A 26,051-nucleotide genomic window follows, 5' to 3' on the forward strand; every position below is an offset into this window, starting at 1 on the left:
GTTCAAGGTAGCTATTTCACGAACTAAATATGTTTTTACTCTTGTTTATTTTGTTTTGTAGTTTTCTTATAAATGATCTAAAGATTGCCTGTTAATGTTTTGCAGAGGTACTGCTTTAAGAATACACAACCTGGGTTAATTTAAGATAATGAGTTATCACCTACAGGATAGAGAGATAGACATTAAAGCCCAGTACTCTTAATATAAGGCTGTTGAAATTGATTTGATGAATGTTTAAGATTTAGAATTAAAGTTAAATTAAAAGGGCCAAGAAAACCAATATTTGGCTCTTGCCCTCTGAGTCAGTCTGAATTCAGGAAACAGGGGACTTCTCTCAAGAGCTTTGTAACTCTGGGCCACATAACCTCCCGATCAGGGAGATTAATGAGACCACTAAAGAACAGAAAGCCAATCAGTGCATTTGCTATGAAGAGGAGGGTCAATGGAGAAGGGAGACATCCCTGATGCTTCCAAGAGAAGCCACATGGTCAAGCAAGACCTGGACCCATCCTAGTGCAAATGGCACTAGCAGAACTGAGAAGCTGCTGTAAAGTTCCCCCAGGACTCCCATGGAAACTCAGCTGTTAACAATAGATAGAAACAAAAGTCAATTTGCTTCATCTTAAACACTTAGCAAAGACAGTTAAAACCAAAACACAGTTATTCTTGGGCATTTTAAATAATAATAATAATAATAATAATAATAATAATAATAATAATAATTAAATGTAACTTAAGGTATACACCTTGTGTTAGCCCCCACTGGAGGCTACATCTTAGGCAGGAATGCCTGATTACTATCAAAAGAAACTATATCAAGAAGAACTGCCAGAGTAGTTTTTAGTTTAAGGCCTACAGATATTCCTAACATACACATGTAGGCTTGGTGTTTGCTAGGATAATCATGCAGCCCCAAGTAACAGAATTAAAGGTTTCTCTATTAGACACAGAGGTCATACTAGTAATAGGATTTTGCAAGATCAGATGACATTATTAAACTGTATCTTAATGGGGAAGGACATCTGTAACACGAAAAGTTAAAAGTTAAATGTTATGCTTTCAGTCCTGATAACTGGGGATGTTAAAGCCTGGTGAGGAAACTTATTTATACAGTGACATGTTCCAGCTGCTGCAACATTTATTCAGTACTCATGGTTTTTGTTTCTCTCATAGAAGGATCCATCCCCAGATGACTTTACAATCTGTTCTTCCCCAGCCAGACTTCAAACTGAACTGACTTCTAAAAGGGAACTCTCGTCCCCCCACGTCCCCTATGTTGTCGTCCCCTGCATTGTCAAGCCCCCTCATGGTCGACGCCCCCTCTCAGCTTTGAAGCAGCTAGAACGAGCCATCGCCCCTTCTTACAGCAATAAGGTGTTCCTAAAATTAGAGGGGGGAATGAAGCCAGAAACAGATAGACAGTGTAGATAGGTAAATTGAGTCAGGTTGGATTTAGAAGGCCAATTTTGAGTGAGTCTGGGAAGTTGAAGACTGTCCCCTGAGGGTTACTGTTACTCTACCAAGATGTAGAGCTTGCCCAAATAGACCCTCAACTGAGGGAACCATGATTGGTTCCCAAGTTTCCAGACAAAGCGGGGAATAAGAAACTGATATGACTCCATTTTTGAGAAACCAGCCTCTACCTCAGAGCAAAGCCTGTCCAAGGAAGGGGGCATGACCCTTGTCCTTGGAAAAACCCACAGAGCACTCTTAGGCACATACCTACCCTGCTGAGGTGTTTATCTACAAATAATAGGAGAGATCTGCAGCGCCAGGTGTCCCTGACTCAGTCAGGCTAGGTGAGGACCCATTGCAACCCCCTAGCAGCCACCAATCAGCATGAGACAGGGAAAATACCTGGGATGCCAGATGACCCTCCCAGTAGTTTATGGTGGTTGATAACATGTTGGGAAACCATGTAGTTCAGCATGTACTCCCCTCATGGCTTAAACCAATCAGTTCAAATGAATCCCCCTCTTGTACTAACCAATCACCCCTACTCAACTTGTTCCCACCAGTGAATGTGCTAATCATGTCTTAGAGTTGTTTTATGATCTTCCGGCGGTGTGTGATGATTTGCTAAGAGATGCTATGATGTATGAGAAGTCCCTGCCTTTCCCAAAGAGTGTATAAAACTGCAAACCCTGGGCTCAGGGCCTCTTAGCGTCACCAGTTGCTGTATGCACGGAGGACCGAGCTAGCTCACAATAAATGCCTCTTTGCTGCTTACATCGATCTTGGTCTCTGGTGGTCTTTTGGGGGTCCCGAACTTGAGCATAACACCCCCCACCACACACAAACACACACACACACACAGAATCAAACCAACCAACCAGCAAACATTCAGGGGGAAAGAGGATTCTGAGAAATGAGATACTTATTTTCATTTAAATAAAAAAGACCTTAAACCTATTTATTCTACAAATCACAAGGCAATGTTGCCTGAACCTTGCCAATGTCTTCTAGAAGTAGGCATAACCAAGAACTAATAGTTAATTCACTATGACTAACTGCCCACTGCAAATGTCTAGGAGTTCCATGTCTATGAAACAAAGTTAAGGCTGGAGGTGTGAGTCCGTGGACGTGCTTAGCATGCTAGAGGTGGAGGGAGGGAGGAGAAACGAAAGGAAGAAAATTTGTGAGTTCTTTCACATGTAAGCATAGCTTATTTTTTAGAATCTCACCTCAAATTATTTTTTAAAAGAAGTGGAGAGGGGCTGGGGATGTGGCTCAAGCGGTAGCGCGCTCGCCTGGCGCCGTGCGGCCCGGGTTGGATCCTCAGCACCACATACCAACAAAGATGTTGTGCCCGCCGATAAAATAAATAAATAAATAAATATTTAAAAAAAAAAATCTCTCTCTCTCCTCTCTCTCTCCCTCTCTCACTCTCTCTTTAATAAAAAAAAAAAAGAAGAAGAAGAAGAAGTAGAGAAAGACAAGCATTTCTGCAAAGATATTCCTCAAGAAACAAAAAGTTTAAATGTGTGATCTCCTGGAATAAGTCATGTCAGAGGCCTCTTCTTCATCTTGACCACTAATTAGATTTATGTTCCTTAACTTTTTCATCTGAAAATGGGAAAAACGGGTGCTCCTCTTAACCCCAGTGTTGATAAAAAAATAATAGGTATGAAAAACATTCAAAAAAGTTTTTAAAGCTCTATGGAGCCAGGGGTGGTGGCACAGCCTGTGATACCAGTTACTCTGGAGACTGAGGTGGGAGGATCACAAACTCTAGGCCAGCCAGGGCAATTTAGCAAGTTCCTGTCTCAAAATAAAAACATAAATAAATTCAGCAGCCCTGGGTTTCATCTCCAGTATAAAAAAAAGAAGCTCTTTGGAAATACAAAATTTTCTATGGGCCTAGGAACTTCAGAAGGCCCAGGAGGGTGGAAGGATGGAAGAGAAAACAACCATTGCTCTCAAGTTGAGAAAGGCATGCCCTCAGGCATGATGGTACAGAGCCATGATACTTGCATCACACTTTAGGTTGATGAATGCATGCCCAACCACCCTCTGACATAAGTGTTTTCCTGTCTGCCTCAGGGCAAGGTGAGGGGTTGTGGGTGCAGGGAATTCAATGATCCTCATGGAACCTTACTCTTTCCCAATTGATGGAAAAAAATTATTAATTTAATAATGCTCCAAATGGGAAACATGCCTACCCTCCCACTCTATAAAAATAAAAGAGCTCAGGAAATAAAATTCCAAAAAGACTAAATTGATTTTCACCCAATTCTTTCCAAAGCTAATTGTGGACCCCTCAAGGAAATTAAGGCAGGCACCCTGTCATGCTTCTAAACAATGTAGCTGTTAGTACGGTAAGACCCAGTTTACTAACTTTCATCAAGGAAATTCAAGTCACCCCACTAATCTAAGTAAACTTTTATCAAACTACTAATTGTAGTACATAAAAGGCAGAAAATACAGCAGGTTTTAAAGATGCAAAAAAAATACATAAAAATAATCAAATGGTTGATCGCTTTAGTGACACATATACTAAAACTGGAACAATTCAGAGAAGATTAGCATAGACCCTGTGCAAGGATGGCGCGCAAATTCATGAAGCGTTCCATATTCTTAAGCACTTGCCTTGCAAGTGTGAGGCACTGGGTTTGATCCTCAGCACCACATAAAAAAATAAAGAAATGTGTCCACCTACAACTAGTGTATGTATGTATATGTATGTGTGTGTGTGTGTGTGTGTGTGTATATATATATATATATAAAATAATCAAATGGGAGAAGTAGCCAAGTTGAATGAAATAAATTATAGGCAATCTTATAGAGGAATTTTATTCCTGTGAGCTTTACTCTTCTGTTGATTTAATGTGTTTTGGTGACCATTAAAACTGCACATTTTCAATCTGACTGAAAATGCTTAATTAGAACATTCTCGAATGGTTTCTGGATGGCCACAGCTCAGGGATGATGAGGCTTAGAGGCCCTCACAAGCCCTGAGGGCCAAGTCATAGATCACATTTCCTCTCGGCTGCCCTCACTATTCTTGAAGTAGAGCCACTTCCCCAGAGAACCTCCTAATTGCTACAGACTCGGTTCCATTGACACCAGAGCAACTTCTGCTCAGATGACGATGTAAGTTTTCATACTGAGATCTGGCATATCTGTGAGGCTCCAAGTCTCCAGCCTGATGGTGTGAGCATCTGCCACCTGCTCTGTTTGCAGACTAGAGAAGCTGCAGAGGTATGGGCTAAGCCACAGGGGCAGCTAGTGGCCATGTGATGCCCGGCTACTCTACAATCTCCTTACAGAAGCAAGAGATAAATTACCTCCTGCAGAGCCTGGGCCAGCTGTTGCTTGAGATCTTCTTCTCCTTGGTCTTTATCCAAACCCTGCAAAGCCAAAACAAAATGAAAGGTTTTCCTATAAAAAAAGGGGGAAAAACCCAACAAGGAGCAGAACCGATGAGCTAGTGTTGGAATCTGGAAATAACAGAGGTCAGTGAGCAGGCGGAAATCTCTTCACTCTCACCTAAAGCTTATGGCAGTAAAGGATTTGAGCAGTTATCCCCACAAACACTGCACACCTCAGGACTGTCAGCTTCAAGCCACCACTTGGGTGGTTCTGGAACAGTCCATGCCTCCTTCACTGGCTAATGCCAAGACACCCGAAAGGATATAAACTGAGAACTTCTGAATCTAAACTCAGACATAATGTCTAATGCTGGGACTCAGAAGATCTTCTATGTTTTTTCCCTAAATTCTGGTCACCCTGTCTCCTCATTCTGAGACCACTTTTTGCTTATAAACTAGTCTTCCTATCCCCCAGCATGAGCTTATGTTATATTTCCTCCACCTGACGGTGTGAGCGTCCGCCAAGGCTGCGATAATGCAAGCCTTCCACAATCTCATTAACCTAGTCCAGCTTCTTCCAAAAGAACCTCTGGGCTCTTCCCTCCTTAAGAATTATCTACCCATTTAGTATGCCCACATGAAATTGTCGTCTGGTTTAGAAACTCAATGAAAACTGTTTTCCTATTATATTATGTGCATAATACATCTTGTCTCTTCAACAGGATGAATTACTTAATGGTAAAAACCATTTATTAAGCATTTTTTGCCCAGCAGAACTTCTTAGTGCCAGGCATCATGGTTACCCAAAAAACAAAAACAACAAAAAAATCTATGTGAACTTCTGAACAAGGAGCAGGGGTAGGCTAAATCCCCAGGGCTGGGTGGGCAGAGGGAAATGCAGCTAGGACTATATACACTTTGCTTTGAGCCATTAATACACGACCCCTGGAGAAATTCTCTAAACCAGGTTTTTTCACCTTTCGTTAACATTTGGCTACAGGAATAGGTTTTGCACCTATACCTTGAAGCATACAGAGTGGCCACAAATATTAACAGTAACTGTGCAGGATGTAGCTCAGTGGTAGAGTGCTTACCTAGCATGCGTGAGGTCCTGGGTTTAATCCCCACCATCACAAAACAAAGAGTAACTCTTATTCCTGAACACATTATCCCTTCAAGAGGGTTCTGATCCAGTGAAGGTTTGAAACACTAAATACGTAGAGATAAAACACCCTTTATTAATCTAAAGAACTAGTCTAGGCTAGATAAGGGAAACAAAAAGGTACACACATGCAACAGTATATACCCTAAAAAGAGCTTCATTTTTTAAAAAATATTTTTTTAGTTATACATGGACACAATATCTTTACTTTGTTTATTTATTTTTATGTGGTGCTGAGGATCGAACCCAGTGCCTCATATGTTTGAGGCAAGCGCTCAGCCACTGAGCCTCAGCCCCAGCCCTAAAAAAGAGCTTCTTAATCCATGTTCTCTGCTACTACTAGCCAGCTTAAAGGGATAACAGAAATTGGAATGAAATTTATAAATTGTTCAGAAATAAGCCAGTTGTTCTTCCTTGCCCTGAGCAACCTAAGCAAAAATAAAAGCTTATTCACTTCAGTTGTGATTGGTCCTTCTTATTTCTAAGTCAACAACGGAGAATTCTTGACATTCAACGATACCTGAGCAAATGGATGGGAGTAATGTGTGGTTCCTGCCAGATGGGAACTGACATTTTGAGTAGGAACAGAATCAGGTTTGCCTAAAGCTTGTGTAAAAGCTTGTCATCTAAGCAAATGATTCAGGCATGGAAACACATTTAGCATTATTTTGACACCACCAAGACAGTCATCCCAGTAAAGGAAAGTAAGTGGCTTATCATTTCAACATAATACCAGAGACATGGTGTCCTTGCCCTCTGCATGCTGGATGCTCAAGACTGAAACAAAAACATTTTCTGTTTTTCTAGCCTCTGACCTCTTAGGTTAGCTACAGAGTGGACTCATCCTCAGAGCTAACAAACTGTCAGGTACAAGGGCAGAGTAACCAGCTGACCTACTGCCTTGCAGCTAAGTGATTTGGCTTTGATCATTGAGCAAAGACAGATAAGTCGTGAGGTCAACTCTTGGCTTAATTGGAGTGGAATGTGGTTTTGTGCCATCCTGACCTTCATCCAACTTCTTCACCTGACAGTGGCTCTGAGAAACCTTGGCTTGTATCCTGAGATCAGTTATGCTCTAGCTGGCTCTTTCAGTCATCATTCCCTATATCTTGACACCCCCCAAGTCTGGCTCCTGGTCAGCATGCTCAAACTTTAACCCCCTTCTCAACTTTCTTCTCCCATTCTATCTCCTGTTTCTGGTACTCAAACATTTGGTCTCTGGACCAGAAATAGACAGCTCTAGATAGAGGTTCCCAAAGTAACAGCCCACTGATGGGCAACCTTGCCTTCCCTTCAATGTGTACCTGGAGATGCTGCTCCTCTTCCTGGAAAGTCTTTTCTAGTTGCTCTACTCTTGCCTGCTGCTGAGCCTGCTCCGCATACAGCTGGGATTGTAAGTCCTGCAGTTCCTGCTCCATTTTCATGATTTTCTTTGAGCTCCCCTTTTGGGTTTGCCTTTTCACATTCAGAACAGCAACTTGTTTTTCCTGCATCTGCGTTTTCAGCTTCAGAATCCTGGACATGGTCACCTTAAACAGCTCTAAGCTGCTCTGAGATGCTGAAGGATTTGAGGCTTTCTGCTTCTTTTGATGAAGCTCCATGACTTTGGGAGGGCCAGGGCAAATACTAGCCTCTGGGGTCTTCTCATGTGCTTCAAGAGAAGTCAACTTAGGATCCAAATATTCAGAGGGTTCACCTTTCCCATGTGACTTCAGTGGCTCACCAGGTTCACATGACACTTTACTTATTTTGGATTTCAAATTTGAGGGGCCTTCAGCTGCAAGACCCTCCAATTCATCTAAACTAAATTTCCTTTTAGTTCTCAAGTCCTTATTTTTTTCATTCATCCGGTCACTCTTTGGGGACAGATAGGGATAAATTTTCTCCCATTCTTCTTCAGTAACTTCATATTCATACTCTGCATTCTCCTTATTTTCCAGAGGCACCCCAAGCTGGATGTGGTCTCCCTTATGGATGAAATAAAGCTTTAATGGTTCCAGGCGCTCTCTGTTCAACCAAACACCATTCAGACTCTGGGGAAAGGGAAAGAAAGATGAAGTAAGTTTCCTGGTTTTGCTCTTCTTTTTTTTAATTTTTTTTTTTTTTTTTAGTTGTCAATGGACCTTTATTTTATTTTTTTATATGTGGTGCTGAGACTCGAACCCTGTGCCTCACACATACTAGGCAGGGACTTTACCACTAAGCCACAACCCCAGCCCAGTTTTGTTCTTCTTAATGAAATTTCTCACCTGCTGCTGCAAAACCTTCTGCCTTTTCAGAACAAACACCCTTGAGAACAAATAGAAAAGAAAGGTCCATAAACCACCATCCTTAGAAACAGCATTCTTCAAACAGTGTTTTGGCTTTTTACCCATATTTCACATTCATGCCTCCACTGAGAACTGCCTGGAAAACAGGCAAGAATCACCTTATTATTGGTGGATGAATTGCTCAAACACATGCAATAGCACTAAAGGAAACTGAAACTGAATTGTTCTTATTGACCTAAACTGCAGGCAATAGCCCAAGAATGGAAAAATTGCTATTAGCGAAGAAAGCGTCATCTAATAGTGAAGTCCACAAGGCCGGCTTGGCCAGGAATGCTGCTCAAGTACCGTTTCTGAAGTGATGCCTCAACACAATGAACAAAGCACTTCTCAATATGCATAAACCAAAAAAAGAATACCAATGCTCTGTACTAGGATCAAACTGTAGGTGGGATCTGGTCTAATTAATACCAACAAAGGCCCATAGTGGTTAAGTGCTAGAGCTCTGGACCCACAACACCTTGGGCTTATTAACTGTATGTCCTTTCAGCAATTTATTTAATTTCTCTGTGCCTCAATTTTGTCTGTAAAATAGGGATGGTAAGGAACAAATAAGATAATATGCATAAAACATTATTATATGTGTTTAAGTATAAAGTAAATGCTTGATGTTTACTTGTCTGGTTTTAATGAAGCGTAAAGGTCAAGAATTTGGGGGTGGGGTGGGGGTGGCTAAGTGGTGGAGCACTTGCCTAGCATGCATGAGGCACTGAATTTGATTCTTAGCACCACACAAATAAATAAATAAATAAAGTCCATCAACAACTAACTAAATAAATAAAAAACCACATGGAACCTGAGGCTGGGGTTGTGGCTCAGTGGTAGAACACTTGCCTGGAATGTGTGAGACTGGGTTCAATTCTCAGCACCATATATAAATAAATATAGTAAAGGTCCATCAACAACAATTACAAAACAACAACAACAACAATTACAAAAAAAAAAAAAAAAGGAACCTAGGTACATGTACAAATATGTAACAACAAATCCCATCATTAACTACAACTATAATGGACCAACATAATCATAATTATTATTTGTTAATTACCAATAAAATGAAAATAAAAATTTAAAAAATTACAACTAAAATAAAATAAAAAGAAAGAAAAAGAAAAAGAATATGGAACCTGGGGGCTGGGGATGTAGCTCCGTAATAGAGTGCTTGCCTTGAAATCACAAGGACCTGGGTTCGATCCCCAGCACCATGAAAAAAAAAAAAAAGGAGCATGGACCCTGCACCTGGAGTCAGGCTGCCTGGATTTATAATCTGTCTCTATCACTTACCAGCTGAATGACCTTGAGTAGATTTCTTGCCTCTTTATGGACCATTTACTTGCATCTATAAAATGGGGAATAATAACAGTCTCTCCCTCATGATCTTTGTGTGAATTTGATGAGTTAATGTGCAGTTAGAACAGTGCCTAGTCTGTGGCATTTTATAAATGTTCACTATTATTATATCCTGGCTCAACCGATTTATTAAGTCACTCCAATTCTAAGTTCCACATCTTACAAGGTAAATACATCAAGTGCAAAGGCAGAACATTTTTTTTTTTTTTGTACTGAGGATTAAACCCAGGGGTACCAAGGTATATATGCCCAGACCTTTATTTTATTTTTTATTTTAAGACATTGTCTCACTAAGTTGCTGAAGCTGGCCTCAAACTTGCAATCCTCCCATCTTAGACTCCCAAGACCGTGGAATTACAGGTGTGTATCGCCATGCCCATCTGAAAACTTTTAGCAGCTGACTACAGAAAGAATAACCCAAGGGCACAAACAGGTGTGAGATTACATGGCACAACCTATAAACGCAAAGGAATATCACGTGAAGCTGGGGTGTTAATGGAAATGATAGGTCCAAGCTAAGGGATGCTAAACAGAAATGATAGGTCCACAAATAGATCTGAAACAAATGTAGGCTTTAGAGTTAACAGATATTGGTAGTCATTTTAACCCATATCAAGGACTTGACTTTAGGGGAGAGGCCAAAGATGAAACTCACTTCTGAACTGAGACTAAGACTTACGTTGGGGTTTGGGGATGTGACTCAGTGGTAGAGTGCTTGCCTAGCATGTCCAAGGTTCTGGGTTAGATCCCCAGCATTGGAGAAGGGAAAAACTTATCTTTATACTAGCAACTACAGCTTTCTTTTCAGCCAGAAAAAAAAAATCCCTGATCAACCTGAATATGACAGAGGGCTTCACCACAAGGCACAGAGGATGAATGGGGAATAGAGATTGGATCTTAGCCATGGTTTGGTATTAGGCCTCTATTTCTGGCTTTTTCTATAGTATTTAGCTTGAGCAGAATATATATGTGTGTATATATAAATAAATAAATAAATAAATAAATGCTGGTCAACCCACTTCCTTGGGCCTAACATGGCTCACCTGGCAACCTTCCCCCATTCTTCTACTCAGCCTAGGGGAATGATCAGTCCTGCTGACTCTGCATCAACACATAGGGAAACAACAAAGGATGGGGATGGAGCCAGAATAATCCATTTGAGAACAATTTTAGAACATAACAGTTGCTTTTAGATTACACGTAGGAAAAAGGTCTCAGGCAAAGTAACGTGACATAGGGGGCCACCTGATGCCTGTATATAGAATTTAAGAAAAGTCTTAAAAAGTAGCATAAATAGGTTATAGAAGCTCCAGGCTAGAAGGAACAAGCAACCTTTAAGAAATTGGAGCAAACTTTTGACATGTCTTGCAGCCTTCCACTGGATTCTCTGCATTAACCCGTCTCCTACAGGCCTGCAAAATAAGGTCTCAAAAATTTCCCAATACATTTTATCCTTGGATCCCTCTGTTTAATCATTCATCACTTCCTGGTGACACCTAGTGGTATAATTTGAACCACAGCTCTGAGTCAGGTCTGTTCCAAAGGTGACTACAAAATGATGAAAAAACTATGACTGGATTAGGACAGTCAAGCCTTGCCCAGGGATATGGTCACGAATACAATGGTTTAAATAAATCATGCTTTGTTCAAGGATTTTCTAATGTTGGTTTTCATAGTTACCAGCTTGGACAAGATCCAGCAGCAGCAACATTAAACCAGAGGAAAAACCTGCCTGAAGTCTTTCAGCCACCCTGCAGTCTCCAAGCCATCAATGGCAAAAAAAGATGGGATAGGGCACACCCCCCAGACACAGTTACTTCACCCAAAGCTCAATCTCTATCCAGCTACTTTTAAACAATTGTAAAAAACAGTGAAAACCCAAAGCCCCAAGGCAATGTTTTCTTGGAGTTTTCTAGATGAGTTTGGCATCTTTCACTTAGCATAATGGCTCTGAGATTTCTCCATGTTGCTGCATTATCAGAGGAATTTAGTTTTTTATTGCTGAGTAGTATTGAGTGTATGAGTAACTAGAATTCAGCCATTCCCTAGTCATTTTTCCATTTTTTTGGTGATTATGAATAAAACCACCTTAACATTCATGTACAAGATGCTATGAGAGGATAAATTTTTGTTAATCTCTGATAAGTATTTTAGAAATAGGAAACTAGATAAACTCTTTATGAAAAATCACCAAAGAATTTTTTGGTTTTTTGTTTTTTTTTTTTATTTTTAGGTTGAAGATGGAACCCGGGGGTGCTTTATCATGGAGCTAAATCCCCCCAACTTTTATTTTTTCTTTGGAGACGGGGTCTCACTCAGTTACTTAGGGCCTCACTAATTTGCAGAGGCTGGCCTCAAACTTGCAATCCTCCTTTCTCAGCTTCCTGAGTCACTGGGATTACAGGTGTGTGTCACCACAGCCCGCCATCAGTGTTTTTCGAAGTGGAGCTACTATTTTATATTCCTACTTGCAATGTATAAGAGTTCCAGTTACTCAGCATGCTCGCCAGAACTTGATACTGAGTTTTATTTTAGAAATCCTAAAAGGTGTGCATTGGTCAATATTTTGTGAAGTCATTTTTAGCTGGGGATGTAATTCAGTGATAGAGCACTTGCCTAGCATGCATGAGGCCCTGAGTTCAAACCCCAGTATTCCAAAAAAATCCAAATGAATAATTAAATAAATAAGTCTTTAATAAAAGTACAACATACAGGCATAAAAGTGCACAAATCATAAATGTATAACTAAATAACTAATTACAGAGTAAATATATCTTTTATAACAACCATGAAATAAAAAAAAAAATTATAGGCATTCCAGAGATCTACTATTTGGACATCCAGCCTCCAAAACCATTTACTATCCAGAACTCTACGTCTGGATCAGTCAAGATCCATTTGCAGGGCTGGGGATGTGGCTCAAGCGGTAGCGTGCTCGCCTGGCATGCGTGAGGCACTGGGTTCGATCCTCAACACCACATAAAAATAAAATAATCATAAAAAAAAAAAAGATCCATTTGCAGGTAAGGAAATGGAGGAAAGGTTTCCTGTGGGAAGACTTCCTGTCCCAAAGGAAGTGAATCACAAGAAAAGACCAACACTATCTCCCTGACTCCACTGGGCAGTGATGAATTCCACTCCCCAAGTACCAGTTACCTCCACTTTTCTTTTTCTTTCTTTCTTTTTTTTTCACCTTTTTTCTTTTGAGACAGGGTCTCGCTAAGTTGCTGAGATGGCTTTGAACTTGTGATCCTCCTGCCTCAGCCTCCCCCTAGCACCTGGGATTACAGGCGTGTACCACTGTGCCAAGCCACCTCCACTCTTCTTAATTTTAACATCTCCATCTATTTTGCAAACAGTATATGGGTACTGATGAGGTCATGGTATCCTAAATGGGATGTTTTTTTCCTGTTTAAATCATCGAGTATAAGAAGAAACTAAGGGCTGGGGATATGGCTCAAGCGGTAGCGCGCTCGCCTGGCATGTGAGGGGCGCTGGGTTCGATCCTCAGCACCACATAAAAATAAAATAAAGATGTTATGTCCACCGAAAACTAAAAAATATTAAAAAATTCTCTCTCCCTCTCTTTAAAAAAAAAAAAAGAAGAAGAAGAAGAAACTAAGCCTGACGTAATGGCACACACCTGTATTCCATCGGCTCAAGAGGATGAGACAGGAGGATCACGGGTCCAAAGCCAGCCTCAACAACAGCGAGGTACTAAGCAACTCAGTGAGACCCTGTCTCTAAATAAAATACAAAATGGGCATGGGGGTGTTGCTTAGTGGTTGAGTGCCCCTGAGTGCAATCCCCGGTACTCCCCCCACTAAAATAAAGAAGAAACTATAGGAGTCTGAGCCTTGCTTTAGAATTCACAGTGGAGGGCTGGCAATGTGGCTCAGTGGTAGAGCACTGCTTGCCTATAATGTGTGAAACCCTGGGTTCCATCTCCAGCGTTGTTAAAAAAAAAAAAAAAAAAAAAAAAAAAAGAAGAAGAAGAGAGAATTTACAGTGAACAAAAAGGTATCATCAAACCAGTTTTTAATCATTCTGACTCAAGTAAAAATGCATAGAATTTCACACTGTGAACCCACGTAGTGAACAGGCCTGGTTCACTACAACAATTTCTTTCTCAACTCAAACTCCTACTGTGCTCACACAACGGGTCCACTCCTGCCTTTCCACTCACTCAGCTCTCGACTGCTTCTTGCAGAGGCTGGGAGTCTCTCCCTCAACACACGCCTTTTTTTTTTTTTTCATATATGCAATAAGCCTAGTAGCTTATGTTCATGGATTGTATATGATCTGTGCATTTTTTCCATGCACTCTTTTGATGTATAGAAGTAGTCTGAAATTCACTGTTTCCTATGTTAAGTGACCGAGATGCTGCCATTAAGACCCAGGACACTGATGAATGGTGCTATCTGGACTTTCAACATGCTCCTTGGCAAGGTACCTCTGACGGGGTTATATTTTATTTCCATGTTCTAAGAAGGTGTTAGTACCATTTCTCAATGTCGTTCTTTAGACAGACTGGATCAACTCATTTTCCTTGTGTCTTCAGTGTGGCTTTCTTCCTCAGTGTTGCAGGTTGAACAAATGCTACCCACAGTATCAGACTGTCTCACTGACTGACACTCATGGACATGCGATCACATTAGAAGGAGCAAGCACAAACTGTAACTTATTTACCAAATTTCCTTCTATTTGTAGCCTCACCTGCATTAGAGAAAGAAAAGCAATAATTTTACAGGCATTTTGAGTTGTTTCTTTGGATTCTTTTTGTCTGACCTGGTAAGGGGGGGCGGGGTAAGGTTTACTCTTTTCAAACAAGTGCCACGTGAAAAAAAATCTAAAACACTGGCATCTTAGTAGGAATATGAAAATTACACTTTTCCCAAAAATTAAGTTGGAAAAATCTATTTACAAAATAATAATGATAAAAGGCAGAGTACTCTTTTTTGGCAGTTTTGATAAGCAAGGTCCTTGCTCCTAATGAAATGGATAAATAAAATTAGATAATACTATCTTTAAAAAGCATGCCAGCTTTGCCTAGTTTTGAACATTACATAATTTTGAACATTTAATGTTTAAAATGGAAAAAAGATATATATAGATTATGTATGTATAATATAATCATATAGTATTTTGTGTGTCTGGCTTCACAAAAGAAGCCACATACACACACACACACACACACACACGCACACACATATATATATACACATTTACTCTCTTACTCAATATTATGCTTGTGAGATATATCCATATTGTTGGATAGTCTAGTCATGCATTCATGTTTACTACAGTATAATGTTTCATTATAAGATATAAGACTACTCCACAGTTTGTTTATCCATTTTGTTGATGGACATTCCAGTTGTTTCTGGAGAGAGAAAATACTGTGTCATGAGCTACGTATGTTTAAATTTAATAAGTAATGTCAAATACTTTTCCAAAGTAGTGGTATCAATTTATTCCCATCAAATATAAAAGAACGCTACTTGTCCCATATCCTTACCTGAACCTGGCACTACCAGTTTAATTTTAGCCATTCTGGTGAATGTACAGTGTATTCCACTGTAGCTTTGATTTCCCTGGACACTAATGAAGCTGAATAACTTTTCATGAATATCAAACATTTGGATCATTCTTTTGTGAAGTGCCTGTCTTTTCCATTTTGTCGTGTTTTTTTTTTTTTAATAGATTTGGAGTTCTGTCGGTTATACAGCAAACATTCTACTGAGTCTGCCTTTCATTCATCTCACAGTATCTTTTGAAGTTCTAAATTTTGTAATACTACCATCAGTTTTCTTATTTGTTTTTTTGTGTTTGTTTTGCTGTACTGGGCTAATCCCCAGAACCACACAAAATAAAAATAATTTAAAAAGAGACTTGACAAATGACTTCAAAAATAACCACAACAATAATATCTTGCAGCAGAAATTCAAATCTCTCATCAGCAGAAGACAACTGCAATACTATTGTGCCAGAAAAAAGCCCGAAGGAAAGGGAGCATCTGTCAAGCCAAATAAGTAAGTAAACAAATGAGGGAAGGGGTTTACTTATAAAAATTGTTCCTAGGCAGGCACAGTGGTGCAAGCCTGTAATGCCAGCTACTTGAGAGAATAAGGGAGGAGGATCACAAGCCTGGGCAACTTAATGAAACCTTGTTTCAAAATAAAAAATAAAAAGGGCTGGAGTTGTAGCTCAGTAGTAGAGTGCCCTGGGTTTGATTCCCCAGTACCACTCTCCCCAACTCCACCAAAAACAAAAACAAAAAACCCTTGTCACAGTTTTTCCCAAAAACCAGTCACCTCATAAACAGAATCAAAATTAAGAGGTTTATGCCAGGCAAGTTGCACATGTCTGTAATCACAGCAGCTCAGGAGGCTGACACAAGAGGATTGCAGGTTCAAGGCCAGCCTCAGCAACTTAGTGAGACCCTGGGGATGATGTGGCTCAGTTATTAAGTGCCCCTAGGTTCAATCCCTGGTACCAAAAAACAACAAAACAACAAAAAAGACCCAACTAAACTAAGAGGTTTAAACCAATTGTACAGAAAAGGTTTGGAAGAATGAGGAACCTATCTTTCCTCCAAATTAGCCAACTGAGACATGAAGAGTCACAATGATAATCATGACAGCCTTACAAGAAAGGGTACGAAGAAACACTGGAGTGCAACCCTAGAGCACAGCCATGACCTACTGCTAACACAGGCTGCTTCTATCATCCCTGTGGCTGACCTTCCAGGAGTACTCCATGAGTCAGCTGGTAGCTTCCCAACCTATTAAATTCTGCTAATCCCATACATGGATCACATCCATGTGGCTCATAACCAAAGATAGCAGCAGCAGAGAATTCACCTCTATTGCACTAATTCATTTCTTTAATGGCCAACTCTGATGAAGAAAACATCCTTCCTAAAGATTAATTTTTATTTTTATTTATGTATTTATTTATTTGAGGATGTCTCACTATGTTGCCCAGGCTGGTTTCAAACTCCCAGGTTCAAACAGTCCTCCTGGCTCATCCTCCCAAGTACTGGGATTATAGGCACATGCCACTATTCCTGGCTCCTAAAGTGCTTCAAAATAAACTATTAGAGGCTTTAAAAACCTTAGCAGGGCATGGTGGCTCATGCCCGTAACCACAGCAGCTTGGGAGGCTGAGGCAGAAGGATCGGGAGTTTAAAGACAGCTTCATCAACTTAGCAAGGCTCTAAGCAACTCAGCAAGACCCTATCTCTAGGGATTGGGTTGTGGCTCAGCTGTAGAGTCCTCGCCTAGCACATGTGAGGCCCTGGGTTCAATCCTCAGCACCACATAAAAATAAATAAATAAAGATATTGACAACTACAACTAAAATAAATAAATATAAATATATATATATATATATACCCTGTCTCTAAATAAAATATAAAAAAGTGCTGGGAGGCTGCAATCATGGCTCAGTGGTACAGCGCTCGCCTCACACATGCGAGACCCTGGGTTTAATCCTCAGCACCACATAAAAATAAATAAATAAAGGTATTGTGTCCAACTACAACTAAAAAAATAAATAAATAAAAATAAGGCTCTGGGGATGTGACTCAGTGGTTAAGCGCCCCTGGGTTCAATCCCTGGTACCAAGAAAGAAAGAAAGAAAAAAACTTACAGCTTAGATATGCATAATTTTCAATTTTTTAAAATCATGAAACTAGCATAGCAAATTGTTTACGTCCTCTATTGGTATTTATCAACAGGGCACTGTAGAGAATCTTAATTTGAGTTTAAGTCATGGCTCATTCACTAACTCACCAGTTATTCACTCATTCACCAGTTTGGGAGGACAGTGTATCTCTGAGGCTCAGGTGTATCTGTGTCCACAGAAAGGGTTAAACTAGATAATTTCAGTACCAACTTCTATTCTGTTCATTGTACCTTACAAATAATATTGAAATAATTCACTTAGCTTTTAAATTAGCTCCTTCAATGCAGTGTTAACTTAATTCTAGACCAGAAACATACTTTCTCCAACAGCTTACATCTAGTAGATTTATGCATGCAAAATGAGTCTGCTGGGCAGGCTTGTGGGATATCCTCCCTTCTAACAGGTACCTTTAAAATCCTTCCAATCAGAGCAGTGAAGCAGTATAAAATGATATCTAAAGATATTTCATACTTCTTAAATTTAATTGTTCATATTAGAATTTCTCTCACTTCACAGTCTTTCATTATATTCATGGGTACTAGTATATCTGCCTATCTGCACTTTAGGTAAGTCTTTTTTTGGAGGGGATTGGGGAGGCAACAGTGTCTTGCTATGGTATCCAGACTGGCCTTGAACTTGCACTCCTACTGATTCAGTCTCCTGAGTAGCTAGGTACTTCTTCATACTTCTTTCTTTCTCCCTTGTTTGTTTATTTGTGGTACTGGGGACTGAACATAAGGGCACTCTACTACTGAGTTACATCCCCAGGTCTTAATTTTTTTAAAAAGTTTGAGACAGGGTTACATTAAGTTGTCTAGGATGGCCTTGAACTTGTCATCCTGCAACATCAGCCTCCAAAAATCTCTGGGTTATAGGCATGTACCACCACACCAGGCTAGCAAGGTACTTAATTGCTGGGTTTTATATACTATTTCCCCTCCTTTGGGCCTTTTTGAAGTTATATATGACCTAACTTGGTATTTTTCATTCAATTGTACCATGTATACTGACCACTAGAGCAGTGGTTTTCAAATTTGTTTAAAGCAGAACAACTATTTTTTCTCCAAAGGAAATCGTCCACAGAACACTAATATGTAAAACAGTTAAAAAAAAAAAAAAAAAAAAGGAGGAGAACTGGGATGTACATCAGTGGAGCATTTGCCTAGCACATGCAAGGCCCTAGTTCAATCCCCAATGCCAAAAATAGACAGAGAAATAGATGAGGGAGGGAATTGCTCTGATTTAAAGGTGTGAGGAAGGGAAGGAGCTAAGTGCTGTCAGCTCACTTTCTTTCTCCTCTCCTGTCCCCTGAGCTATAGATACACTACAGAAATTTCAGCAGATTCCCAGGGTCTCTAACCTCTGCATCTCAAAAGGGTCAATTCCTCCAGTAACTTAGTCTAGTTTTTGGAATAGGACCTACATCCCTAATTCAGATGTTTCCTTCATAGTAACAAATTTCAACTCAAGCATTAGAAATTATCTTGGCATAATCAAAATTATAGCCAAAAAAAAGCAAGAAATTTAAAAAAATAAATTTAAAAATAAATAAAAGCAATTAGGTGAATCTGTGAATTCCTGTACCTTGTTGTCCATAATTGTCCACTGACCCTCAGGATTCTGCTTCAAAACACAGTGGTTGCGAGAAATCATCAGAGGGCAAATTTTTGATACCAGTTGGTATGTGACACCAAATCCTCGGCCTATAGTCACCTGGGAAAACAATAACGATGCAAGAGAGATAATCAGTCATTGTGCTGAAAAGGGAGGTCCTTTGTATCTTATCAACCAACAGTGTACACAAGCCCCAGTTTGAGAAACCAGATTCCTGTGGAATCCAAACAGTTCATTTGTTATCTCCTCTTCAGCTGCCAAGGGAGCCACCAGGTAGAAAGTCAAGAAAAAGCTGAAGGAAGTTGAGACCCTGAAAGGTTATCTGGTTCAGGAAGCCATAACATGGAAGAATTCTTTCCACACAAGCCCATCAACTCTTCTTGAACACTGCCTTTATATAAGTCAGGCCTTGAGATTTTTTAATGGCTATAACTTGGCATCTTTCTCTCTACAAATTCCATTTATTGGCCCTGGTTCTGCACTGGGGACCATCAGAAAATCTCTAATCCCCCTTCCACATCATCTATAAAATGTCTACTGAGACTTCTCTCTCCCTGGCTGTGTTCCCAATTACTTCAACCTAATTCCCAGGGGATGGGTTTGAGTCTGTCATTCTAATGGGTCTGTGAAAGGACTCCTGGTTTGTCTTTATTCCTGGATACTGTATTAAGAAAACTAAACTTAATTTTACCACACAGTCAAATTCAAGTTATCACTTTCCCAGTTCTAGATATTATTAGCATAGAATGTAAATTGCATTTGCTTCCACAGCAGATACAGTACTCTGCCAATGTAATCTCGGACTTAGAAATGATTATATTTCTTGGTCTCCCCTCCCCCAAGAATTGTTATGCTAAGTCATGTCTCTTCCATTCTATACTTGACTAGTTGGGAAAATCTGGATTCAAGTGTAGGACCTTACACTGATTTCTATTAAATTTCATCTTGTTAGTCTAGGCTATCACACCAGTTTGTCAAGACTTTTCTGAATTTTTAATTGGCCATCTGATCAGACATATTCAATATACCTTCTAGATTCAGTCTCTCACCAAATTAACATGGCAGTTCATTCTGTACTTTCACTCAAGACACAGATAAAAAATATTGAAATTGGGGGGCTGGGGTTGTGGATTAGCGGGAGAGCGCTCACCTAGCACGTGGGGCCCTGGGTTAAATCCTCAGCACCACATAAAAATAAATAAATAAAATAAAGGTATTGTGTCCAACTACACTAAAAAATAAATATTTTAAAAAAATATTGAAATGGGAAGTAGCCAAAAACAAAGCTCTCAGGGAAAGCCTAGCAAACATTCTCCCACATAACCTAGGTATACTTTCAATCAATTAAAATTCAACCAAAAGTCTTTGCACTGAGTCAATATCCTCCATCTTAGCCATAAGGAAAGTGTTGAGTGCCTCTGGCAAAGATTGAAAAGAAGCCCAAATTCACATCTATCATATTTTCTGATGGACTTGTCAAGTTCATAATAACCCTGTGAAGGAAGAAAATGAAATTCTTCTTAGATCCAGATCTTTCCTGCTTATTATTTTCAGTGCACAAGTGCTCTCTTTAATGACCCCTTCCACAACCTTAACTGGAAATATTGAAGTTTTAAAGTTTGTGGTTTTCTAGCCAAGCACAGTGTGCATGCCTATAATCCCAGTGACTAGGAAGGCTGAAGCAGGAGGCTCACAAGTCTCTACATTTTAGCAAGATCCTTTCCCAAAATAAAAAATAATGTTTTGAAAAGGGTGGGGAATGTAGTTCAGTGGAAGAACACCCTGGGCTCAATCCCCAGAAACATACCCACACATACATAGAAAGTCTGTGGGGTTCTAAGACCTACCCTCTTTGCTCTTTCTGAAAATCTTTCAGAATCATCCTTGTCTTCAGTTCCTTAAAGATTAATGAAGCCAGGTATGGCATTGCACCCTGGTAATCCCAGCCACTCAGGAGGCTAAGGCAGCAGGATTTCAAGTTCAAGGCCAGCCTCAGCAACTTAGCGAGACCCTGTCTTGAAATTTTAAGAAGGGCTCAAAGATGTAGTTCAGTGGTACAGCACCCCTGGGAGGAGGGGGAGAAGGAAAAATAAAAGTCTACCTTGACTGTCTCTGACCTAATCTAGTCACTCCTCCCAAATTCTCATTTCAGTAATTGACAATGTCATCCAACCAAATGCTCAGCCTAAAATCTAGAAGTCATTTTTGATTCATCTATTCCTCATCTCCACATTTTAAACATTAGCAATCTGCTGGGCACACCTGTTAATTCCAACATCTTGGGAGGCTGAGGCAGGAGGATCCCAAGTTCATAGCCAGCCTCAGCAACTTGGCGAGGCCCTAAGCAACTCAGTAAAACCCTGTCTCTAAATAAAATACAAAAAAAAAAAGGGCTGAGGATGTGGCTCAGTGGTTGAGTACCCCTGGGTTCAATCCCTAGTACCAAAAATAAATAAATAAACAATAAAACATCAGTAATTCTACTGGCCGTAATTCATAATCTATTCACTTCTACCTCTCCAGACACTATCTGAGTCCAAATGTCCTGGCAACCTGCTGTTTCTGCTCCTACTCTAGCTCCCCTAAATTGTATTTTTCATGTAGCATCAGTGGTGATATAAAAATTTTAAGTCAGATCATTTCTCTTTCTTTAAAATCCTTCTACCATCCAAACTTCTTCCCGCGGACTATAAGGCCCTGAATGTCCTGACCTCCTCTTTAGTCTCAGACTCATACTGGGCTGCCAACACTAGCTTGCTTCTTCAGCTGCTTGAGCCTTCTTTTTGTTCCTTAACCTCCTCCAAGTTCCAGCTTACTGGAGGGCTTAATTTTTTACTTGTCCCCTCTGCTTAAAACACTCTTTTCTTAAGACACTCTTTTCTCAGACTTTTGCATAGGCTACTTTTCTCATCTTTTCCAAGTTTCAACTCCTCAGAGGCCTACACTGATTACCCTTATCTAATGTTGCTGTCTACACTCTCTGCCCGTTATTAGCATGCATTTATCACGATTAAATTATCTTGCTTGTTTGACCTCCCCCTCTGCATTTCCTAGAACATAAATTTCATGAGCAGGGACTTTATCTTTTTTTTTAACACAGTATTCCTATACTGGACATGGTGTTCAGCAAATTTTTCTAAATGAATAGAAGGACAAAGAGATCTTGCCTAAGGGTCCTTCCAGATTCTAGAATGGACATTTTTTAGGTCAGAAGTTGGAAGCTAAATTGTTACGCTGGAAAACAGGGAGCACCAGCTAGGAACTCTTAAAATCAGACTTGTTTCCCTTTAAAACATTGTGATGGCCATCTCTACCAAAACTCTTTTGTCCGAAGCTTTTGACAGTTTAACATTTAATTATAGAAGTTCCTCTGAAGGCTGGGGCATAGCTCAGTGGTAGAGCCCTTGCTAAGCATGCAAGAGGCACTAGGTTTGGTCCCATCATAGTTGGGGGAGGAAAGTGTATAAAGATTACCTGTCATTTACATTCACTATGAATTTCCATTCTGGTAGCTTTTTTTCATTTTTCTTTTTTTGTTTTTGGAACTGGGGTGCTTTACCACAGTACTATATCACCAGGCCTTTTTATTTTTGATTTTGAGACAGGGTCTCCCTAAGTTGCTCAGGAATGCACTCAATTGCTGAGGCTGGCCTGGAACTTGTGATCCTCCTGTCTCAGTCACCAGAGTTGCTGAGATTATAGGCCTGCACCCACCACACCCAGCTTTGATAGTTTTTTTTTTTTCTTCCCCCAAAGAGAGGAAATAAAAATTTCCACCTGCCATTTTAATACTTGGGGGGAAACAGCCTGATTGCCACCAGGGAAAATAGTACAGAAAAAACAAAGGAGTGCCTTTTTCTGAATTGCCTCCTACAGACTACAAATCCAGAAAAAGATTTTTTTCACATCCTTTCACTCTTTCATCCAAGAATTTACCTTAGCATTCTGATATTTCACCTATACTACAGTTAAAAGAGTACAGCGTGCTCATTTGGAAATCCATTTACAACAGTTTTGCAAGCCTTTGAGCATGTTGACATTATTGATCTAGAAGTTCATCTTGACCATGTCCACCTTCACTAATGCTATCCTTTCCACCTGGGCACAACTCCTGCTGTTTCCCACATGACCAGAAAATACTCTAGAACCATCCTTTCCCTTTTTCGACCCACTTAGGGCAGAAAGCTTTAAGAAAACCAGATATGAGAGAAGAAAACAAGAAAAAAAAGATATTATGGCTTTAGGGTTGATAGTTATAGGACCGGCAATTTGCAATAAAACATTTGTTTTTACACCGAACTCTGAACAGGTATTAAAAAGTTTAAAATACCATGACCAACAGATAATTTTACTATAGTATTCCCTTCAACAAAATGAGGGAAGCCATGTTTTATTATTTCATCTGCAAAATCTGAAACTTTGAAAGGAACTGGAAAGGTGGGGAACTGACTGCTGTTATAATTAAATGATATCACCACTCCTCTTAAAAATCTGTGCAAACCAACTAGTGGTTTAAGAACCATTACTGTGAGACTTCATCTTGGCTTTAATTCAGACTCTCTTCACACACACTATAGGCTAAGCTCCAGCTACTGTCTAAGACCTGACCTTGCAGACAACCAGGCCTGGCAAGCTTCTACACACAGGCTACCAGGCAAGCCATAATGTCCCCAGTATGTTTTTTCCATTCACTTGGTTTGTACTGGTCTCTCCCCACAGAGGTGGGCCCACACAAATCTATCAAATAGGTTGGAACATATCTAGAAGTGCTTTATGGACTTGGGTTTTTGTTTTTTGGCAGTGGGGATTAAACACAGGGATGTTTTACCACTGAACTACATTCCCAGCCATTTTTATTTTTAGACAGGGTCTCACTAAATTGCTTAGGGCGTGGTTAAGTTGCTGAGGCAGGCCTTGAACCTGCAATCTTCCTGCCTCAGCCTCCCAAATTGCTGGGATTACAAACATAATCCCATGCCCAGCTTTACAGACTCCTTATCTTACATCATTATTTTCCCTTATCTTCCCTTCTCCCGCAAAATCCAGGACTACCTCCCAAGCTATTCAGGAGAAATTAATGAAGTAATTCATTGAACTGATCTAAAAGAATAAGTTAATACTTGAAGATGGTGCAGTAGCAAAGGTTAGCGGTTAATATTAAGTCTCTGAGTCGATTTCAGTTCAGAACCCTGCAGCAGCAGCGATCGATGAGTGAAGAGCACCTAGGGTAACTGCCCAAGATGCCAAAAATCAAAATCTTCAGTGGCAGCTCCCATCAGGACTCACACCAGAAAACTGCTGACCACCTGGGCCTAGAGCTAGGCATGGTGCAACCAAGAAATTCAGCAACCAGGAGACCCGTGTGGAAACTGGTGAAAATGTACATGGAGATAATGTCTACATCATTCAGAGTGGCTGTGGTAAAATCAACAATCTAATGGAGGTATGATCATGATTAATGCCTGCAAGATCACTTTAGCCAGCTGGGTTGCTACAATCATCCCACATTTCCCTGATGCTCAGCACGATAAAGATAAGAGCCGGGTTCCAATCTTAGCCAAGCTTGTTAAAAATAAGCTGTCTGTAGCTGGTGCAGATCATATTATCACCATGGATCTTGCTTCTCAAATTCAGGGCTTTTTTTCACACCCTTTCACTCTTTCATCCAAGAATTTACCTTAGCATTCTGATATTTCACCTATACTACAGTTAAAAGAGTACAGCCGTGGGCTGGGGATGTGGCTCAAGTGGTAGCACGCTCGCCTGGCATGCGTGTGGCCCGGGTTCGATCCTCAGCACCACATACCAACAAAGATGTTGTGTCCGCCGAGAACTAAAATAAATAAAAAAAAAAAAAAAAAAGAGTACAGCCGTGCTCATTTGGAAATCCATTTACAACAGTTTTGCAAGTCTTTGACAATTTATATACAGAGCCAGCTGTCCTGAAGTGGAGTGGGGGGAATATCTCAGAGTGGAGGAACTGCACTATTGTGTCACCTGATGCTAGTGGAACCAAGAGTGACCTCCATTGCAGACCAATTGAATGTGGACTTTGCCTTGTTTCACAAGGAATGGAAGAAGGCCAATGAAGTGGACCACATGGTGTTAGTGGGAGATATGGCTATCCTTGTGGATGACGTGGCTGACACATGTGGCACCATCTGCCATGTAGCTGACAAACTTCTCTTAGCTGGAGCCACCAGAGTTCATGCTATCTTGACTCATTAAATCTTTTCTGGGCCAGGCATTTCTTGCATCAGTAATGTATGTTTTGAAGTAGTAGTGGTCATCGATACCATACCTCAGGAGGACAAGATGAAGCATTGCTCCAAAATACAGGTGAATGACATCTCTATGATCCTTGCAGAAGCCATCAGGAGAACTCATAATGGGGAATCTGTTTCCTACCTGTTCAGCCATGTTCCTTTATAACTTGAGGCTTTTTAAAAAATAAAATCAACCCCACTCCTTCTTTCCCTTGGTATTTGATGATAAATTCAGAAGACCCAGCTTGCTCCTTATAGCATTCTACATCCCATATCATGTAATTGAGAGTTTATTGGAAATTGGGGAAAGACAGATTGATATTAACTGTTGGGATTTCTTAACTGCATTGTCCATTCTGGCTTCCTTAATGATTTTGTGAACCTTACAGATCTAACTAGAGTTCAGTTGCTGCAAGATTTCAGACTTCTAAGGATGTTGAATAAAGCTGTTTGAATGGTTGGGGACTTTCAGACTCTGCATATGAATGCTTTGGAGATTTTTCCTTGTCAGAACAACTAGTAACAAAGCAGCCCATGTGTGACAAGTTCTCGAAGATCTAAGCTAAATTAACAACAAGAGCCCTGGGCTTTCTATAGACCTATTTCTATAGCTGAGCAAGCACCCTTTAAGGCAGAAGCAGGCAGCTCAGCCTGAAAAAAAAAAAAAAAAAAAACCTGCAAACAACGGTTGGGTGTGATCACCATGGGGTAGCACAGTGCAGCCAATATTTCTAGGGAGGAAGAAGCCTGATTAATTGCCATCTGCTTGACCACATAGCATGTAGTCCCTTTGTGCCAATTCCTTTCTATGGTTTTATCTTCAGCCATCTTG

The 26,051-nt window shown here is 40.2% G+C and overlaps 1 protein-coding gene, 1 non-coding gene and 1 pseudogene across 2 annotated transcripts in view; 2 read left to right on the forward strand and 1 right to left on the reverse strand.

Annotated features, from left to right (window-relative positions):
* The window catches only part of Rnf8 (ring finger protein 8), a 46,520-nt gene that overhangs the window by 18,510 nt on the left and 1,959 nt on the right, over positions 1-26,051 (reverse strand). The window contains exons 2-4 of the mRNA XM_026383495.2: positions 18,924-19,052; positions 7,278-8,006; positions 4,788-4,850 (exon numbers count right to left, since the gene is read on the reverse strand). Coding sequence (XP_026239280.2) covers positions 4,788-4,850; positions 7,278-8,006; positions 18,924-19,052 — 921 coding nt within the window. The remainder of the gene's footprint in view (positions 1-4,787; positions 4,851-7,277; positions 8,007-18,923; positions 19,053-26,051) is intronic.
* On the forward strand, positions 3,976-4,079 carry LOC113179246 (U6 spliceosomal RNA). Its single transcript, XR_003300337.2, has one exon. It is a non-coding gene; the product is annotated as a U6 spliceosomal RNA (small nuclear RNA).
* Positions 24,194-25,385, forward strand: LOC113179080 (ribose-phosphate pyrophosphokinase 1-like; annotated as a pseudogene).

The sequence above is a fragment of the Urocitellus parryii genome, chromosome 8, assembly GCF_045843805.1.
Source record: "Urocitellus parryii isolate mUroPar1 chromosome 8, mUroPar1.hap1, whole genome shotgun sequence".
NCBI lineage: Eukaryota > Metazoa > Chordata > Mammalia > Rodentia > Sciuridae > Urocitellus > Urocitellus parryii.